At 47.5% G+C, this 18,386-nt stretch overlaps 1 protein-coding gene across 8 annotated transcripts in view; it reads right to left on the bottom strand.

Annotated features, from left to right (window-relative positions):
• Positions 1 to 18,386, bottom strand: part of LOC100123603 (apoptosis-stimulating of p53 protein 2) — a 114,278-nt gene that overhangs the window by 26,582 nt on the left and 69,310 nt on the right. For 6 of the 8 annotated variants that reach the window (XM_031921101.2, XM_031921102.1, XM_031921099.2 and 3 more), the window contains one exon: positions 2,362 to 2,502. In XM_031921101.2, the coding sequence (XP_031776961.1) occupies positions 2,362 to 2,502 (141 nt within the window). Of the gene's footprint in view, positions 1 to 2,361; positions 2,503 to 9,887; positions 10,364 to 18,386 lie in introns of all 8 variants that reach the window. The other 2 variants (XM_032596070.1, XM_031921098.2) reach the window with 2 other exon arrangements.

An 18,386-nucleotide genomic window follows, 5' to 3' on the forward strand; every position in this document is an offset into this window, starting at 1 on the left:
TCAACTAAAATAGATAAAGGAAAAATCCAAGGACACTGCGCAACAACGAGCCAACAATACCTCCGGCGAGTACCTATATATGCATGAATTTCAGCGCAGCGGCTCCTATTCTACAGAGAGAGAGGCGAGGGAATTAGAAATTACGCTACTAATCCGGCGGTCGTGCGCGAGCGTCGAGGGCCAGCGGCGCAATTTCCTGCCCGACTCGCGTGTCTTTCTCCGATTCTCGAGCTCTGCCGCGTGTCTTGAATGCACTTGGTGGGGTTATCGTCGACGGCTCCGCCGAGAACTTAGCCCTGATGATGCGCTTATTTCTCCCCTTTAATATACCTGCTTTTTTGGTGAAATTCCTGAGCGGAATTGTCAGCTCGGACAATGAGATTTTCGCGCGTGCTTGAATATCAGTCATAATTTTGCAGAGCTTTTGAAACGAATAAAGCTCTGATGCTACATCGGAGCGTAGCTACTTGCTTCTATTCACCGTTAACTTCGTCAGAGCCTTTCGAGAGATCAAAGCGACGTTTCTCGTTTCGCTGCTGCAAAATGACACTTTTTTCGGCTTTTTGTACAAGGGAATTATATAAAAATTAAAAAAAAAGCACAGCGAAGGCTTGCCGGCGGTAAATCTGATTTTCGAAAGCTCGTAAAAGTCGTGCACTCACTGCCGAGGAAAAAGAGGGTCAAAGTGTAAATCACCGGACTAAGTAAAAGAAGTCATTCGGGGCTAAAAGAACTTTGCTAGTACGTCTCTCTCGCGCGCGCGTCTTACTTTGCGCCGCGAGACATCATATACACGTCGTGATTCATTCGCGGTTTTTTCTTATGTCATACGTACACGCATAGCGAGCTCCAATTAGTTGAAAATCTTTTTGGAAAAAGTTGACTTTACACCGCTATAAAAGCGCGGGACGTTTGATTTAGCGCGAAACTTTTATAATACGCCACCGCCGTCGTTGTCCGGCATTGCTGTAAAGTTCATAATTATTAAAACGGAGATAAATCAGAGCCGACCCCGCAGGCCGTGATATATCGTCCGAAAGTAAAATTCCAGAAGGTATATAACCCCGCGCCTCTGGTAATATGTTAATTTAACGGCAGGCCATTTAATGGAAAATATATCACACGTGCGTGCGCGTGTCTGTGTACGAAAACCTGTTTATTTGTTTAAAAATCCGCGTTAGAATACGGAATTAAGTTTAAATATAGCACGTGGGGGTGATTATTTATACGCGCCTATAAATATCGTCGGCAAAGTGTAATGGCTCGATGTTTTCATGCGCGACAATAAGCGCCGGCGCGGTAGCCGTAAACACGCTATTGTCCTCTCATTTTCGCAAAAACGTCGGGCTAACAGATTTTCGTCATAAAACAGCGCGCGCTCTGGGGATTATAAATGCGTAAATAAATGTTCGCCCCGACGATCTCGATTGTTTTCCTCGTATAATACACACCGGCGGAAATTTTGAGTTGGCACAATTATAAAAAAGGTGCTTCGAATTTAAGCAGTTTTTGGGTTATACGCACAAAGAGAGAACGTTTTCTAGCCGAAAGTCGAGGATGAAATTCACTTTGAAAAACGAGACAATAGATATTTACTCGTGAAATCTCGCAGTGATGAAAAGTTTATAAAAAATGTCTATTCCCATTCAGAATGTTAAACCGAGCAAAAGACTTGCCATACTCGCACTCTGCAGACAGCCGAAATCCGAGTATGTACTTAGCTATAGAAAACATATTATTTTTGGAAAAACCTTTTGGCCTAGCTGTAGGCCAGGCCAGTATAGCCACATTTAAAAGGCTCAGAGTTCATATACTATAACTGCTTGATTCTACCGCTACTATTCATATAGAGCTCAGGACACCAATCAACTAGTAGATTATTTCTTTAGCTCTGCGTGCGTTCTCTAAGACGCCACCTAGTGCTGCTTCTCCGTACTACATTTCACATACGCGGGATATGGTCCTTTAGGCGGACGTCAGTCACTTTGCGTCCTCTAAAATCAAATAAACATTCTCTCTTCTCAACGCAAAAAAAATTCGCAATTCTCACTATTCAGCGTCCCCGCTGCACTTCCTGCGCGTCTAAGTGTCGCTCCCTAAGATGCATCCTCTCTAAAAAAAGCCTCCGCGCAGAGTATCATCGCCTTACAAAGAAAATCTCTGTGACAAAAAAAGGAACTTATACAGCGCATCCTCTAAGCCGTCGCCGCGTCGAGTGTCCATTACGAAAGAGCTTCGCTCGCGTAAGCCGATAGCCGGAAGGTAACGCGAGCAAAAAAAAAGCGAGCGAGAAAAATATCAAGTACACACAGTATATAATAATAACGACGATGCTGTAGATAGATGTATAGATATACCAACCTGAGCACTTCGGAGGACGGCTAGCCGGGCCTCGCGTTGCTCGAGAAGACGGCGCTGCTGGGCGATTTCCCGCTGTTGCCGCGACGCCATGCTTTCAAGTTCGCTGAGCACCAGCACGGCACCGCCCCCGCCCACTGGTAACTGAAACAGAGAAAGAGACAGGCACAGCGTCAGTATATGGAATGTTGGCCGAATTCCGAGGGACTTTTTTGCTTCCGCTATGCGTGTGTGTAAGGGGAGAGAGAGAGAGAGAGAGAGAGAGAGAGAGAGAGAGAGAGAGAGAGAGAGAGAGAGAGAGAGAGAGAGAGAGAGAGAGAGAGAGGAGACACGCATTCCAGCCAGGCGTTCGGGGGATGCGGCTAATTACGGTGAGAATTTCTAGGGGATACGTTGTTACGTTGACGTGCGTATCGACACGACGATGACGCCGAGCTTTTTTTTCTTCTTCTTTGGAGTAAACAGAATTTACCTCGCGAGAGATGCTTCTGGATTGTGAATGATCGCCGCGTATAATTTTAGCCAGCGAGTGTGTCGGGAATATCGACCGAACGCTATATAGCTTCGGGATCGGTATATTAATGCGGTTTGTCGATGCCCGGAGATTTCGGACATCAGCAGCAGGCCGTGTATAAGTATATTTTTAGAGAGCGGTATCGAATATTCCGTCGTCGATTTATTTCTGTAGCATAGCTTTGGGAGCAAGAGATGCTGCGTAAACGCACGAATCTTTAATTTGATCAAGAGCTTTTGCCTCGGTTCTCTTAACGGAGTGCACTTTATTAATGCACGCAAATACCCGCAACGTTCTGTGTTTGCTCGGGCGCGTTTTAATATAATATTCCCTCTCGAGGGATCACGTTACTCTCAATCATCATCATCGTCATTGTCATCGGGTATGTATAATGAATAAACAATCCGCCATCATCGCGCACAACGAAAAGTTCAGTGCAGTCAAACGCTCGATGAATAAGAAGCATCAGCTGAGCTACGATTCATTAGCATAAAAGTCATCTGCCAGGATGTGTGTAGAGGCTGGGAGAAGAGACGACGGAGCGCAAACATTTTTAAAATTCATGAAGAAAACGCCGCAAGCTTCTTCCCCCTTCTTCTCAAGGGCGTAAATATGTCGCTGTTGGGATGCATCATAAGCGAAAGGGATGCGCTCTCGTATTATCGATTTTTCTATAATATATTATATAAAGCACAGACACCTTCGGCTACCGCATTGTTCTCTTTAGCAGGAGCCACCAAAAATCCAACACACAAAGAGAGACCTCCTTGCACGCACTGACCGCACACACTGCATTGTGTCCCCCCTTCGCCGAGCTATATCCTCTTCTCTATCTCGTTCCCGTTTGCGGCCGCGTAAATAATCCGCCGCCGTGCGCTGCACAAAGCCCAGGCAGAGATAGGTATATACGGCGTGCAGAGAGAGAGAGATAGAGAGAGAGAGAGAGAGAGAGAGAGAGAGAGAGAACACACGGACGAAAAGCGACTCTGCGGTCGCGAGGCCCTTAAATGAATTGTGAGCGCGAATTTTCATTACGGCCGCACGGCTAAATGGACGGTTATGAGCGTCACGCAATCGTCCTCGTATGAATTTGTCATTGCAGAGAGTCAGGGGCGGATGGCAATTTCGGTTTCAATTGCAGCTCTACTCTGCGGACGAGAGCGTCATTAAGGGGCTGCTCCGCGAGAGCATATTGTGCATCGACGTGAGATATCGTTTGCGAATAATCATACGTTCAAAATCCGCTCTTTTGTGCGCTCGCAATTTCCGTCTCGAGCAATCGCGGAGCCGATATCTCGAGCAGTTCCACATTCGATCGCGTGTCTGTGTGTACGTGTGGGATAGGGAGAGAGAGAGAGAGAGAGAGAGAGAGAGAGAGAGAGAGAGAGAGAGATCTGAGAAAGGAGGAATTAACTAACGCACGCGAGAGACTGCCGACCTTGTGGGCCGCTTCAGAGAGGAGTCGTTGTTTCTTTCTCTCAGCGAGCTTCGAACTCGCACAGTCGACGCTCTGTTCCTTCGATTTGAAGAATCGAATCGTTCGGTTTATCGTCTTACTCGGTTAAGTCTCCGCAAGAGCTTTACGGTTCCGGTTAATGGTAAGCGACGCTAAGTAATAACCTCTAGTGGTTCTCTCCAGACGCAAAAAAGCAACAGCTTCCACACCGCGCGCGTCACAACGATCGAAATCCCCTTCAATTTTCCAGCTCGCGATCCTGCACGCATATAACGCGTCGCCGCAGCGAAATGAAAATTGATCGCCCCTCGCGAGCTTTTTTTCCCGCGTATCGAGTTTCATGGCGCGCGAGGAGGACGACACCTCAGGAATTTTCACGCACGGGGAGAATAAAGGACACTCCGCGCAAATTGTCGGAGCGCGAGCAGCAAGAATTTATGGCGAGGACGATGATGATGATGATGATGATGATGGGGATTATGTTTGCGGTAGAGGGATATTTCTTGCGGATTACACGGGCGTGGTGGGGGGGGGGGGGTTACTCGTTAGAGGATAAGAGCGTATGTGGATCGAGTCGATGATGCGCTGCGTTATTGAAAAGGAGATTTCGAAGAAATTTCCCTTTCAATACACACACTCACACACATACGGAGAGACCTTCTCTCTCGCTAAATTCTTACGTATACACGCACACAGCGTCTCTCTCTCTCTCTCTCTCTCTCTCTCTCTCTCTCTCTCTCTCTCTCTTGGAATCTCGACGGCGCGCGAAAGACAAAGGTCGCACAAAAGCCTCTCGATGGAATTTGAAGGGCCTCGCGGTGTGCACACACACGAGAGCGAGGCACGCGGCCTTGGACGTCTCTCCTCCACGTGCTAGCGCGCGCGGCGCATGTGTGTTATACACAGCGATGATACTCCTCCTCCTCCATATGCGCGTACGACAGAAGCGGCGGCGGTGGTAATTAGCGGCAGCGCAATCATCCTAAACGTTCTCTTTTACTGGCATCGATAAAAGCGTCTGCTCGTTTTGTCATACGCTGTATACGATCGTTAATTACCGTCGCTGCAGTGCAAGAGATAGTAACGAGCTTGCAGAGTATGCGTATCCAACGACGAGGTAATGAGAGAGATCAAAGAGGGTTTTGTTCTCTCGAAAATCGAGCCGTCGTGCGCGATTTAACAAGTGTGCTTATGTGTGTACAGGCCAATCGTATAAGGGAGCGTAAATCTCGGCGCGATAGTTTTTCGTCGTAGCCGCGGGTAATTTATGGATGTAAATCCGCGCGCAAGCTAGCTAGAACGTCGGTTTTTCTCCCTTTACGATTCTCTTTTACTCGCTGTTACTCTGTCATCGTTCCGCTTCTTTACGATCGGGACAGGTGCTTTCCCAAAACAGTAACTACTACGACACAGCTCTCTCTCTCTCTCTCTCCCTCTCTCTCTCTCTCTCTCTCTCTTCCTCCTTTTTTCCTCGAAAATATTTCGCTTTTACGCTTTTCTATAAATCACGTTGCAGTTTACCGACGCCGGCCAATGGCATTCAAGGAAAATCTATCGACTCCCTCTCTCTCCCTATGTGTTGTATATGTGTATTGTAGTGCGCGTGTGTACCTGCGCGCGAAGAAAGAGGCTCTTTTACGAGTCTCTTCGAAATACACGCGCGCGATTCTCGGGAGGTTTGGGAAAAAGGAGCATCAAACGTTTCAAATTCTCGCGCGTGTAAATCAGAGCTCTGTATTCAAGGCCGACGCGACGAGCTATCGATTGTGTACATACACGAGGCGATGAATAATCAAACGGTATCATAATCACTTTTGCATGGAAAGGGGCGGTGAAAAAATAAAGCCGCGTGCACGCGGACAAAACGACGACGAGGGGGTGAAAAAATCCGATGCAATCGCAGAGAGAGAGAGAGAGAGAGAGAGAGAGAGAGAGAGAGAGAGAGTATAATATGAGTCCGACCTCCCGCGGCGTTAATTGCGGATACGTATATACAACGTCCTCTCCTTCTCTCTCTCTCCGCTACATCGATTGTGTAATGAAGCGCAGTCTCCTGCATCGCCGAGAGGGATTGGAATGGGACGGTATATTTGCGATACTTTTTTTCCGCTTTGTCGTTCCTCCACAGAAGCATGGGCCGTATACGTAAATATTTGCTGATCTGACCACAAGCGTCACTTACTACTGCCACCACTGCGCAAACATTCGCTTCTGTTATACGCATCAAGCGTAATTAACGCGTGTCAGCGGCTCGACGAAATAAATAAAACAATACAGCAGCAGCAGCCGCACAGCGAGAGAGAATCCGGTGGAAACCATCCGCAGGAAATTAATCCGACGAGCCGCAGTCCGCATTAGAGGCAACTATACCAGCACTATCTCTCTCTCTCTCTCTCTCTGTCTCTCTCTCTGTCTCTCTCTCTCTCTCTCCCCAGCGTCGAGTGTACAGCGCGGAGGAATCGAATGTCAAGATGCCGATGATTGATTCGCGCTCGCGAATCGATTTCCGCTCTTACGGACTTTCTCCCCCACTTGATGCTCCGCAGCAGCAGTACCAGCAGCGAGTAGTGGATTCATCAAGGATCAGCGCCCACAGGATGATTGGGTAAACGCTGTTGTTGTTGCTGCTGCTGTTGGCCAGGCTGATTGCGCGAGAGCGTAGGATGATTGTTTCGCGCTGAGATTGAGAGATTTTTCTTTTTTTGCGCGCGAGCAGGTTAATTTTTATAGTCTGGTTTTCCCTGTTGTTTCGCTCACGGCTTCGTCGAGAGATAAATGAAGAATGACGTCAGAGTAAAGTTTAAACAGTGCGATTTATTATTCAAGGAATTCGGAACCAAGTCGTTTAATCAGAAGACTCGTCCGCCAATGTAGTGAATTAACCCTCAAAGCAAATTTCATTCCGCCAAACAATCCCAGCCATCAGCAATATAATAGGACCAAGGAAAAGGAAGAAATTTATCGCGATAACCCGGCCCAACTACGGCGCGTTATATAACCCAGCCGCGATTACGTCGTTAATACCCAGAGAATTATTTTAATCAGCCGCCGCAGCAGCAGCTTTCGTTTCAGGAGAAAAAAAAGAGGAGAGAAATTAATCCGAAGGCTTATCGCGAGACTTCTTCTTCTCTCCTATTCCTCCTCTGACGCATGGCGTCCTCTCCTTCTTTTTTCCTCCGCGAGTCTTTGTCCCCGAGGCCGCCTTCGGGATTTAGTCGCCGCAATCGAGAAGCGCCGCCGTAGTCTTCCTTCTTTCTTCTTCTTCCTTGCCCCGGTTATATTAGCGCTAATATATCCCGGAGAGTCGTCGTCCGGGTAGAGGAGCGTAGAATCCGAACGTGAGGGAAAAAAAGTTTCATTTTTTATTTTAACACGGTGAATTTTTTCTGAGAACCCGAATAATTAATGCGAAGGGGATTTCATTACGCGCGTCAAAACTCAACTTTATACGAGCTGGAAGGAGATGAAGCGAGTATGTATAAGCTTCTGAAACTAGCGGCGCTCTCGACAAAGAACTCGCCTTAGAACGTGAAGCTTCAGCGGCGTCTCGGAGCAACGAGCTCTATATAAGGGCTGTTAAAACAGCCCCGGGCTGTATCAAAGGAACTCATCGATTTAATATGTGAAATATACCGTTCGCTGCTGCTGCTGTTGCTTCGCTAAGTGCTCGAGAAAAATCGACGGTATGGGCGCAAAGAGGATTTTATATTGGAAATAAAGGAGGACTTATTAATTATTAGCTCTTGTGTCGATTGAAAAATAATTACATTACATATTATTACAACAAACTGGAAAACAAAAGCCAGATACCATGAGAGCGAGGGAATATATGTAAGAGGGCACACACAAAGCCTGGAACAGACGCGCGCGCGAGAGAGCTGTGAAAATGTCCCGAGAGTGTTATATACGCGTGCGTGCGCGAACTAATTTTCCGGCGGAATCTACCTCGGAGATCCGTTTTCGCTTTCTCGCGGCTTTCGCGTCGACGCGAAATGGCCTGCTGCTGTATACATATATATATATATAGTGCTCTGTGTTTCTCTGATGGCTTGTAATGAGGTGTCCTGTGAGATGGGTTTTTCTTTGCGACGATTGTTTGTAGTATCTTTTTTTTAATTTTCAATCTTAAATAATGTCCCTCCTATTATATTTAGGACGATTCAAACTTATTTTCCAAGCGAGAGAGAAAGAGATCGATTCTTCGCAGAGTCATCGGCATTTATCCAGCTTCTCGCACGCACATTATGGGGCGAAAATTGTTCGCTTCTACGTAAGGTTTCCCGGAGACGACGAATACACTGACCTCAATTATTTTCATAACAAGAGTAGACTGGCTATACTTAAACAACAATACACACGACATCTTCTCTCCCTCCCGAGTGATGCATCGCCATTAGCCCGCGGATTAATCTAATTCAACCAACCGCATCGGAGGCTAATCTCATCGATCCGTCATTAGCATTACGTCGCCGCCGATAATTGCCTGTATCCTCGAGTACGTTTCTCTCTCTCTCTTTCTATACTGTCTACACTCGTGCACGAGAACAGAAAGCCGACTTTTATGCGGCCGTCGTAACATAAAAGTCAATACAGATCATCATCTCTCTTACTGTATAGAGATGTGTACCTATATATATACGTATACCGGGAGGCAGTAGAATCTTGTCATCGGAATCAACAGCGGAAATGGGCTCGTTAAGTTTACCCCAGGATATAAAAGCGCGCGCGCCGGCAATCGTCAGAATTCGATAAGATAAGGATCGTAAAAAGAAGAAATGAATCACGTTCTCTTACTCTCTTTCTCCCTTATATTTGTCCCTCGAAAATGCCACCGCACTGTCACTCGTGTGTGTATACGAGTACCTGGGGGTATTTGTAAATAATTACACCCGCGGGTGAGTGCGTCCTTTTCGAGAGAGAGAGAGTTTTATACGGCTGCGGAGATTCGCGTGTACGCTCTGCTGACGCTGCAGCAGGAGGAGTTTTTCGGCTCTTTTTGCGCCCGCCGCACGAGAGAGGGAGAAGAATTTAAGCGACGGATTACTTTTCTTTTGCACGCGACGAGCTAAAATTTGCATCAGGCAACTTTGCCCCTCTTATAGCGAGCCGCTGCTCTCGCTACATCGATATAATATGTTGTAAATCCAATTAAGCCTCGGTATAACCAGCTCGGCTGCGTCACAATCAGCTTTGGATTCCTCCGCGCGCGCGAGGATTCCCGAATGCTCACGGGGATGAATGGACTAATCAAGCGCGTAGGTTATACGCTGTGTACCGCTGCTAAATTATCGGCTAAACGAAAATCGGTAATCGCAGCGTATATAGTAACATAACGCGTGCGTCGAAGCGAGAAAAAGCTCAGAGCTCAGAGTATGTATACTTCCGAGCTACTGCTTTAATCACTGCGCGAATATCGAGTGGCGCTGGACTAACAGAGCGCGGCGTGAATGGCCTTACAAATCGCGGTACTGTGCGACTGCTCGGACAATGATAAGCCTCGGCGCGCAGAGCATCGTGTTCCAATCAAAGCCTCGCGCAGTCCATCTCTCTCACACTCACCTCATTGTTGCCGCTGCCGGTAGCCACTACCTGCTGCTGCTTGCTCTCCCCGGCATTGACAGCCGCTACATTAACGCTCGGAGTCTGTCCGTTCTGCGCGCTCCTCTCCTTAACGGCTAGGAGCTTGGGCCGCCTCTTGGAGCCGGTCTTGGTGTGCTGCTGCCTCAGCTTGACCGTCACCGCCTTCGACTTGAAGCTCTCAGCCGGGTACACGCAGGCCAGCATCTCGACTCGAGGGACTGGTCACATCGGTGCAGAGATGAGAGAGATGATCGAGTGTTGCTGCTGCTCAGAGTTGGATCGACGACGAGGAGGAGGAGAGACGCGGCGGAGCTTACGGGGATGCTTCAGCAGTAGTCTAGAGGGAGACAGACACAGAGATACGCCGTCACACGCGCGAACGACAGAGATATTGTCGTGCGCGAGATCTCGATGCGCCTTTGTCTTTGGCTCCTCTGTGCGCTCGCTCTCTATCTCTGGGGGGAGAGAGAGGATTCGGTCAGTGTTCCGCAGATTATTGTCTCTCTGTGTGTTTGTGTGTCACTGTTGCCTTTGGCTTCTGTACGTTGTACACCTTCGTTACTCAATAGCGTCGCACGCAGGGAAGTATGTATTGTATAGGGAAAAGCTGAGATATACCGCCGGAGATAAGAGAGAAAGAGTCAAGAGTCGGCGGAGGAAATTCAATTGTCCCTGCAGAAGAAAGAGAGTGAGGGAGAGTCGTCAATTAAACTTCCCGGACTACTTGATCATAATCTCGGAGAGCAGTGGTAATGGCCCACTTTTAAATTCAATTATCAATAAGGCTCGCTCGCTTTCGCGCGCGACAAAGTCCATGAAAACTTATTTCTCTAATGTCCGCCGTGCGCAATTACCGAACGAAAGTTAAAATCCCACCCGAGGCTCTCTCTCTCTCTCTCTCTCTCTCTCTCTCTCTCTCTCTCTCTCTCTCTCTCTCTCTCTCTCTCTCTCTCTCTCTCTATCTCTCTCTCTCTCTCTCTCCCTCTCTCTCTCTCTCTCTCTCTCTATCTCTCTCTCTCTCTCTCTCTCTCTGGCGGCGTTTAACGCAAACGAGTTTCAGTTTCACAATGTAATTTTCGTTAAAAAAAAAGAGCAGACACTCCGGCATAATTGCTCCGTGAGCCTGCACGCCTCTTATAAATTACGAATCTTCTGCGATGATATGAAGCGGTATAAAAAATCGAAAATCTCGCGGTGTCGTCGACGGCGAGCTTGTTTTATACGCCTTTGCAGTATTCATAATCGATACCAACGCTCGGCAAAAAGAAAACAAAGATAAACTAATTAGCATAACAACGCAGTGCAGCTGCCCTCGAAACTCTCTTTCTCGCCCCCCTGCGCGCGATATAGTTGTTCAACCGTGTGTGTGTGTGTATACTATACCGCAGCGCAAACGCGTTTTCCTCATCGCTCTTTTTCGACCAGCGTATACATATATACATGTGCAATGTGTACACAACGTCCTCTCCCTCTCTCTCTCTCTCTCTCTCTCTCTCTCTCTCTCTCTCTCTCTCTGCGGTGGACGGTTGCGCCGCAGATGCCCCCCGAACAAACTCCGTCCCGTTGGCTCATTTGCGTGGCCACGATTTTTCCCGATAATACAATTCGAATTCTCTGCGCGTTTATACACAGCCGATAAATTTCGCAAATCCAGCATCGGAGTATACGTATGTAAACCAGTTAAGGAGCGTCGCGTCCTCTATCTCGTAAACTTTACCCCCCCCCCCCCCCCCCCCGCGTACTTTTTAGCCCGTCGCCGGCGGGAGTTAACTGCTCTCGTCGGATAGAGAGAGAGGGAGGGTTAATGGGGCCAGCCTGATGCAGCCGCTCTATACACTCGACTTGTCGCGTTATGCGCGGCTCTCTCAAAGATAGAATCCATGCTTATGTCATATCCCTGCGGGCTTTATGCGGGAGGGATCCGTTCGAGGATGGCTCCTGGTTACGGTGCACGAAGATTTCGCTTCTAGAATCTTTTCAAAAAAAGCGCGGGAAGATCGAGATCCGATGTAGCCGACGGTACCGATCGTCCGTTATTCGAAAGCTTCGAGCGTCTTCTTCCCTATCATCATCAGCGAACTTCATACCCGACGCTCGGTCCGAAAAAGGAAGCGAAGCGCGTGTGCATGTATAGCCGCTTGAAAACTTCAGCGCACGCGAAGAAGAGAGAGAGAGAGAGAGAGAGAGAGAGAGAGAGAGAGAGAGAGAGAGAGAGAGAGAGAGAGAGAGAGAGAGAGATATCAATTACTCGAGAGGCTGCGCGCATATCCATTAAGCCGAAGTGTACTCTCGACTCGTCATTAGTTTACGGGGCCAAGCTGTATATATAGTCACGAGCCGTCTTCGGTAATTCAATCAGTCAGCGGCCTCAGCCGTGGATGAGAGATGGAGAGTTGCAGGCCGCTCGAGTCGGGTGTAAAACAAAGTTCGAATTTATGGACTCTCGTATAAGTGCCGCCGGTCAAGTATATAAGGATCCTTAATAAACCCTCCCTCCCTCTGCTCCACTATCATTGTTCAACTTTACTTTTGTGTACGGTGCATACGAATACGAATTTGTGTGCGTGTTATAAGATTACGTTTACACACACCGAGGACACAGCGGAAGATATTTCGCGTTGTTGCTTTGACACGTGCGTCGTCCCCAACGCGACGATTACATGCAAAGTTTTCGCCGCCGCCGACTTTATATTCCGGCCACGGCCAGTAAATTTAATATAAGCCGGCGGCCCGGGGCTTTTATTGTCGTAAAGTGAATTTCGCACGCCGCTGAACTACTTTATTTTTTTTTGTCAACTCTTGCGCGGCGACGACGACTTCAAAAACGCAGCGCAAAAAGCAGCAACATCTAATTAAGCCGAGTGTATACGCTAGAGGGAGGGGATTAGCGGATCGACGCGGGAAAATTGAAAAATGTACGCGGAATTAGCTATATAGTTTTAAATCTCGAGCGCGACAGTGGCGGCGCAATTAGCGCCGCTAATTTTCCCGCCCTTTCCGTGAGCGGCAGCTATTGTCGCCCGAAAACTCATTAAGCTCCTGAATATGGGCTACTGAGAAATTCTCTCGCTCTCTGCGCGAAAATGCAAGAGAGAGAGAGAGAGAGAGAGAGCTATTAAAAAGTTCGAACAATCGTTGTTGATTTATTAATCCGGCTCGAGCTTTTAATTGCGCGGACTTATCGTGCTTTTTATACGAATTTAAGATTTTCAAATTGAACGATGTGAAAACGAGAAGGAAAAAGGCGTTTAATTATAATTTTTAATTCTGAGACAAAAGGTGCGAGACGGAGCGATAAAAAGAGGTGATTTCAAAAACGCTGCGTAAAACATTTAATAAAAGCTTGATGAAACATAGATGGATAAAAAAGGGGAGTGAGAGTCGTAAATGTGGATTATTAAAACACACACTATATGTGCAGCAGAGTATAATAAAAAAGAGGAAATAAAAGCGAAGTTTCATTATCAGCTTCGGCCGATCGAGCCAAGAAGACACGACGACGAAGCCTATACGTTTATTGTTTTCCGATCGAAAAAATCGTCCATTGATGGATGGCCGACGATCCAGCCGCATATAGATACGCATATTCGCGCGCGAGTATGTTAATAGCGCGTGTGTGTCGCGCGATCAATCATCGGACAGTTATACATTATGTACAGGGAAGAGTCGCCGACGAGTATCGGAGAGGAAGAACAGCTTTTTTGCTCTAGACAACCTCTCCGTACAGCTTTTGCAACGACGTTTAGCATAATGCATTCGGTTTCTTTGTTGTCTCTGCTGAGAAATTCCGCGAATCAATTTTTTCGAAAAAATCTTCGAACTAATATAAAAGAAGGCGTAAAGCCCCGGTATAGCAGCTAATGCTCTTCTTCTCTTCCGAGGCGCCACTCGACCGAATTTAAAAAATTATATGACAAAGATCTCCCGCGCGGTGAGAGAGAGAGAGAGAGGGAGGAAAAAAGAGACAGAAAGCCCCGGAGCGCGGGCGTGAGAAGCGATTTATCAAGAAGTGGCTTTATCGGCTGTTCCGCGCCGCTCGCCTCTTTTTTTTTTGCCTAATGGCCCGCAAAAAAGGGGCGTGGATTCGATTCAATCTGCTGGACTAAGGTCTCCCTCCTCCAGCCTCTTCGCCTTCTTCCATACATAATTCACGCGGGAGAGTGGGCCATTAAGGCGGAAAGTCGCGTAATTTCAAGAAAGTCGCGACGACGACATTGCGGCTGAAACTATCGACGTTATAAGTTCCTGCATGTATATATAATGTGTGTGCGGGACGAGAACGCCCGCGAAAAAGCGAGAAATTATTCAAAAGTGCATTCAACTGCGAGCGAGTGTATTATACTATATGCACGAGAGAGGATGAATGAATGAATGGGCCATCGGTCACCTCGCGTGCCAGTCCGGAATGCTCGAGAGCTTAATGACGTGAGTGTATATACATACATATACGCATGCGCGCGTTATTATGCGTCGTCGTTTCAATTTTTGCACGCCCACACTTGTCTCCGGCGGAAGTAGTCGCGGTGAACCGAGTGAAGAAGTGCGCTCGTGGGTGGGCTGATTTTCGCGCGCGGGACATATTCCTATGAACTTTTTACAACGCGGCCAGCAGTAGGGCTGGGGAAAATTTATACGTTTATTCGTAAATTACCTGGTAAGATGCAAATACAGAATTACCCCGGGAGTTTATAGTTCTCTGTCCCTCTCCCGCTCCGAAAAAGTTTCCTTTTGTGACGGCGCGCGGCGTTCGAAATTATTCAAATTTAAAAGTTGACAAAGTACAGTACATCTCGAAACGGAAAGTTCGCTTACTTCCTTCCGCTCCATCTCTCTCTTTCTCGGTGGTTTTCGAGGAGAGACGCACAAGAGGCCGCGGAATTTTCTCTCCACACTTTATTAAGTAATTAGCAGCGGAGAGAGCTTATAATTTTCGGGGCGGCAAAAGGGACGAACTTATAATTAAAGCCGCAGAAGTTGCGACAACTTACCGGGGCGCCGCTGTTGCCGTTGTGTGTGTGTGTATTAATAATTGACGAACGCGACGACGACGACGGCCGGGGGAGAGAGGCTTGTATACACCAGTACTGTACGCAACGGCGGCGCATATAGCTTTGTTTGGCGTTATGTGCCAAAGGCTACAAAGCTGCGGGGCTCGCTTGTGCAAAGTTGCGCCCTTGGCGTGTTAATTAAGGTTATCAAATACATTCGAGTATAGTAGTACAGTAGGAGGTGTACACAATTTGTCTCTTGGATGTATATATAACTATGTATTATTATATAAGAGAGATGCAGGGCTGGATGTGTCAAGAATAATATAAAACTTCGAAACTACTATTGAGAAAACAACGGGTAATAAGTAATGGTACACACAACGTTATTTGTATAGAGAGAGGGTACTGGGTGGGGGGTGACACGTAGTCGACACTAGTTACACACAATGCGGTAATACGGGAGGCTAAATTGGAAGATTCAATAGTAACAAGGCAGATAAGTGGAGGGGGGGGGGGCTGAGACACAAAATTAATTTTTCTATCGCCTCGGGCCTTTCGGAACAGGTTTGATGGCCGCGTACGATTGTTGTATGATAATTCGAGAGTAGCGAGAGAGAGAGAGATGAGGCGATACGACGAGTCATTTTAATTTCAAATCTGTAGATCCCGATTATATGCAGATGCGACGATCACACGTCGAGAGAGAAAGTGCAGCTCGAGAGAAAGAAGCGCCAAGTCATGTAACGTATTATCTCAGAGAGAGGAAATACAATTTCTATGCGTTAGATGTGTAACGTGGAAAATTACGTATCGAAAGTCACTGATGTTCACTTCACATCGGAATCTCGTCTATTCCCCCGCGGACGATATTTCGCCAATACTCGGTGTCGATATATACAATCGGCAAAACCGATATCCGACAAAAAAAACTTACTCCATTATCGATAAAAATCATAGAAAATTTTAAACTTGAACCTCTCCTCCTCCGCGAGCACGATCGTACCGTAAATCACGAAAATAATAAGACGACTCGTCCGCTGCTATAAGTGTTTCTCTCTCTCTCTTTTCTCATCCTTCGCAAAAGTAATTTTTCCGCTCGTGCGTATCGTCGCGGGGGAGCGATTCGATCCGCACATGCGTTGTTTTATACTTTTTTCCGATTGCGTTTTAGAAGCGAAAAAGCGCGTTGCGTCTGACGGGAAAAGCTCGCAGCGAACGGATGGGTTCGAAAAAGTTTTCGGATTGACGGAAAAACCATTAGAATATTTATTCCATTTCCCGTACAAATTAATCAGTTCCGCGCGGAGTTACACGTCGGCGTCGAGAGCTTTGATGCGGCTTTTTTTAAAGCGAGAGACGCGTCGTCCCCAAGGACGTCGCGCCGCCGACAGAGGGAATCGCCGCCGCATCTGTCAACACGAGAGAGTAGCGTCGTCGGAAAAGGCAACCGTGCCAGTTTTTACCTTGAGCATCGGTCGCTTCTTCTTTTTTTTCGCAATTTCCTCGCGCAGCTGTTGGATTTTCGACTCTATACGAGGTAAAAAATTCAGTCGCTTGTTTATCGGCTAGAAACAAAGAGGCCCACAATCAGGGAAACATACACACACACACACACACACGTGCCGGGAATATACCTCGCTTTTTACAGCTCACTCGGTTTTTCGGTCGGCTACGGCAAAAGCGCGCTCGGCTGCTGCAGCGAACGGGTAATCTTATTACGTGCGACTGTACGCGACAGGACTGCCGCGGCGGATTCCCTTTACATCGGTTCGATTACGAGATAGAGAGAGAGAAAGAGAGAGAGAGAGAGAGACGAGGGCAATCTCGAGCAGCTAATAAAAAGCTCATTTCCTGGCCGAAACCGCGTGTACAGGCGATATATTTCTGCCGGAGGGGGAGAGAGAGACTGTTCCCTTAAAACCCTTTCGATGTCGAAGGTCGACAGCCGGCAAACACACAGCGAGTAGGAGAAAGAGAGAAAAAAGACGACGATATAAATCGCGATGCGGCGCACGTCCCGAAGCGATCCTCCTGTCCGGGCAATACGTCTACTCCCACGCGAGAAGGGGATGCAGCGGATAAGCGTCGCGCAGCTGCCGAGTGCGGTGATGATTTTCAAAATTTAGACGCAGAAACGCTCCGAGCTTTGATAAATTTATTCTCTCCTTCACGCGCAATGTGCAGGCGATTCATCAAATCTAAAAGCGATGACGCGTACACTCCAGTTTCCGCAGGTAAACAGCAGCTAGGCTTCGAGGGAAAAAGCCGAGTCGGAAAGTGACCGGCAATTACGTAGTCGTATAAATTTCCCAGGAGAGACTCTCTCTCTTTCCGGAGCCGGTAAGCGAAAATCGCGTCGATGCAGCAAAACTTTGCGTTTATACGTCCGCGTATTCGCTCTTTGCATCTCTCCGCCGCGCAAAGCGAAATTTTATTCCGCCCCCTGCGCGCGCTTTCTTTTGTTCGACGGCAAAACGTTTTAGAGTCATCTGTGCGGCAGTGAACGAAAAAAAAGCGGACCGCGAAAAATTTTCCCCGCGCGCGATATTTCGTCGCAGTCGTAAAAAGACGGATTCGAAAGTTGGAGAGAAGTAGAAGTCCCAGAGAGGGAGGGAGGAAAGTAAAATTGAGTTTCCGATGCGTGTACAGAAAAATGCATAGAGGCCCTCTTGGAAAGCGACGTTCGATTCGGCTGGAGTTTCTGAAGTATTCTACTGTGACGCAATTAACCTTTTTCCGCCGAGAGGATAGCTTTTCGCACGAGGATTATACGGCCGTGATTACGTTCTTTTCAAAAAATTGATCGGGGATGATGGCTTTACCGAGAGAGATGTTCAGGATGATCGATGGCCATAAAGCGTTTAATTGCAGCTCTGCACATTTCGTTTGGCTTTTTATGCTCCGAACGAAATTTTCCCAATTATATCGCAGTCAAACGATACGAGCTGCGCGACGAACGATCGATCTATCGATCGACGTTTTAATTGGAGCACGCACTTAAGAAACAATAAAAGGGTATACACTGCACACCCGCGCGCACACCTAGAGATTGATATTTACTACCATTATTACGGCTAGCGCTGGAAATTCTCTCTCTCTCTCGCTCGCCTTTGAAATTGTTGATAATTACGCGCGCGAGTCAACGTCAATTGACCCATTTTTTAATTACTCTCTCTCTAGCTCTCTGTTACTGTGCGCGGAGGGAAATAAGAACCATGAAAATTAGAGGGCTCGCCGGCGCGGCCCCCGCTGGAAAAAGAAACTCGAGCGGTGAAGAAAAGCGCTTGCGAAATAACGTTAATCAAGAAATCGCAAGAAAGTCGCTCTCTCTCTCTCTCTCTCTCTCTCTCGGCTTGCGCACGCCCGATGTACAGTAATTACCGCGCCCCTCTAATTGCGCCAATTAATCGTCGTCGCGCCCCGCGTGCATACACGCCCGAATAAAAAACACCGTAGAAAAGGCGAGATTTCATCGATCGAAATAATC

Source organism: Nasonia vitripennis, chromosome 1 (genome assembly GCF_009193385.2).
Source record: "Nasonia vitripennis strain AsymCx chromosome 1, Nvit_psr_1.1, whole genome shotgun sequence".
NCBI classification, from domain to species: Eukaryota; Metazoa; Arthropoda; class Insecta; order Hymenoptera; family Pteromalidae; genus Nasonia; species Nasonia vitripennis.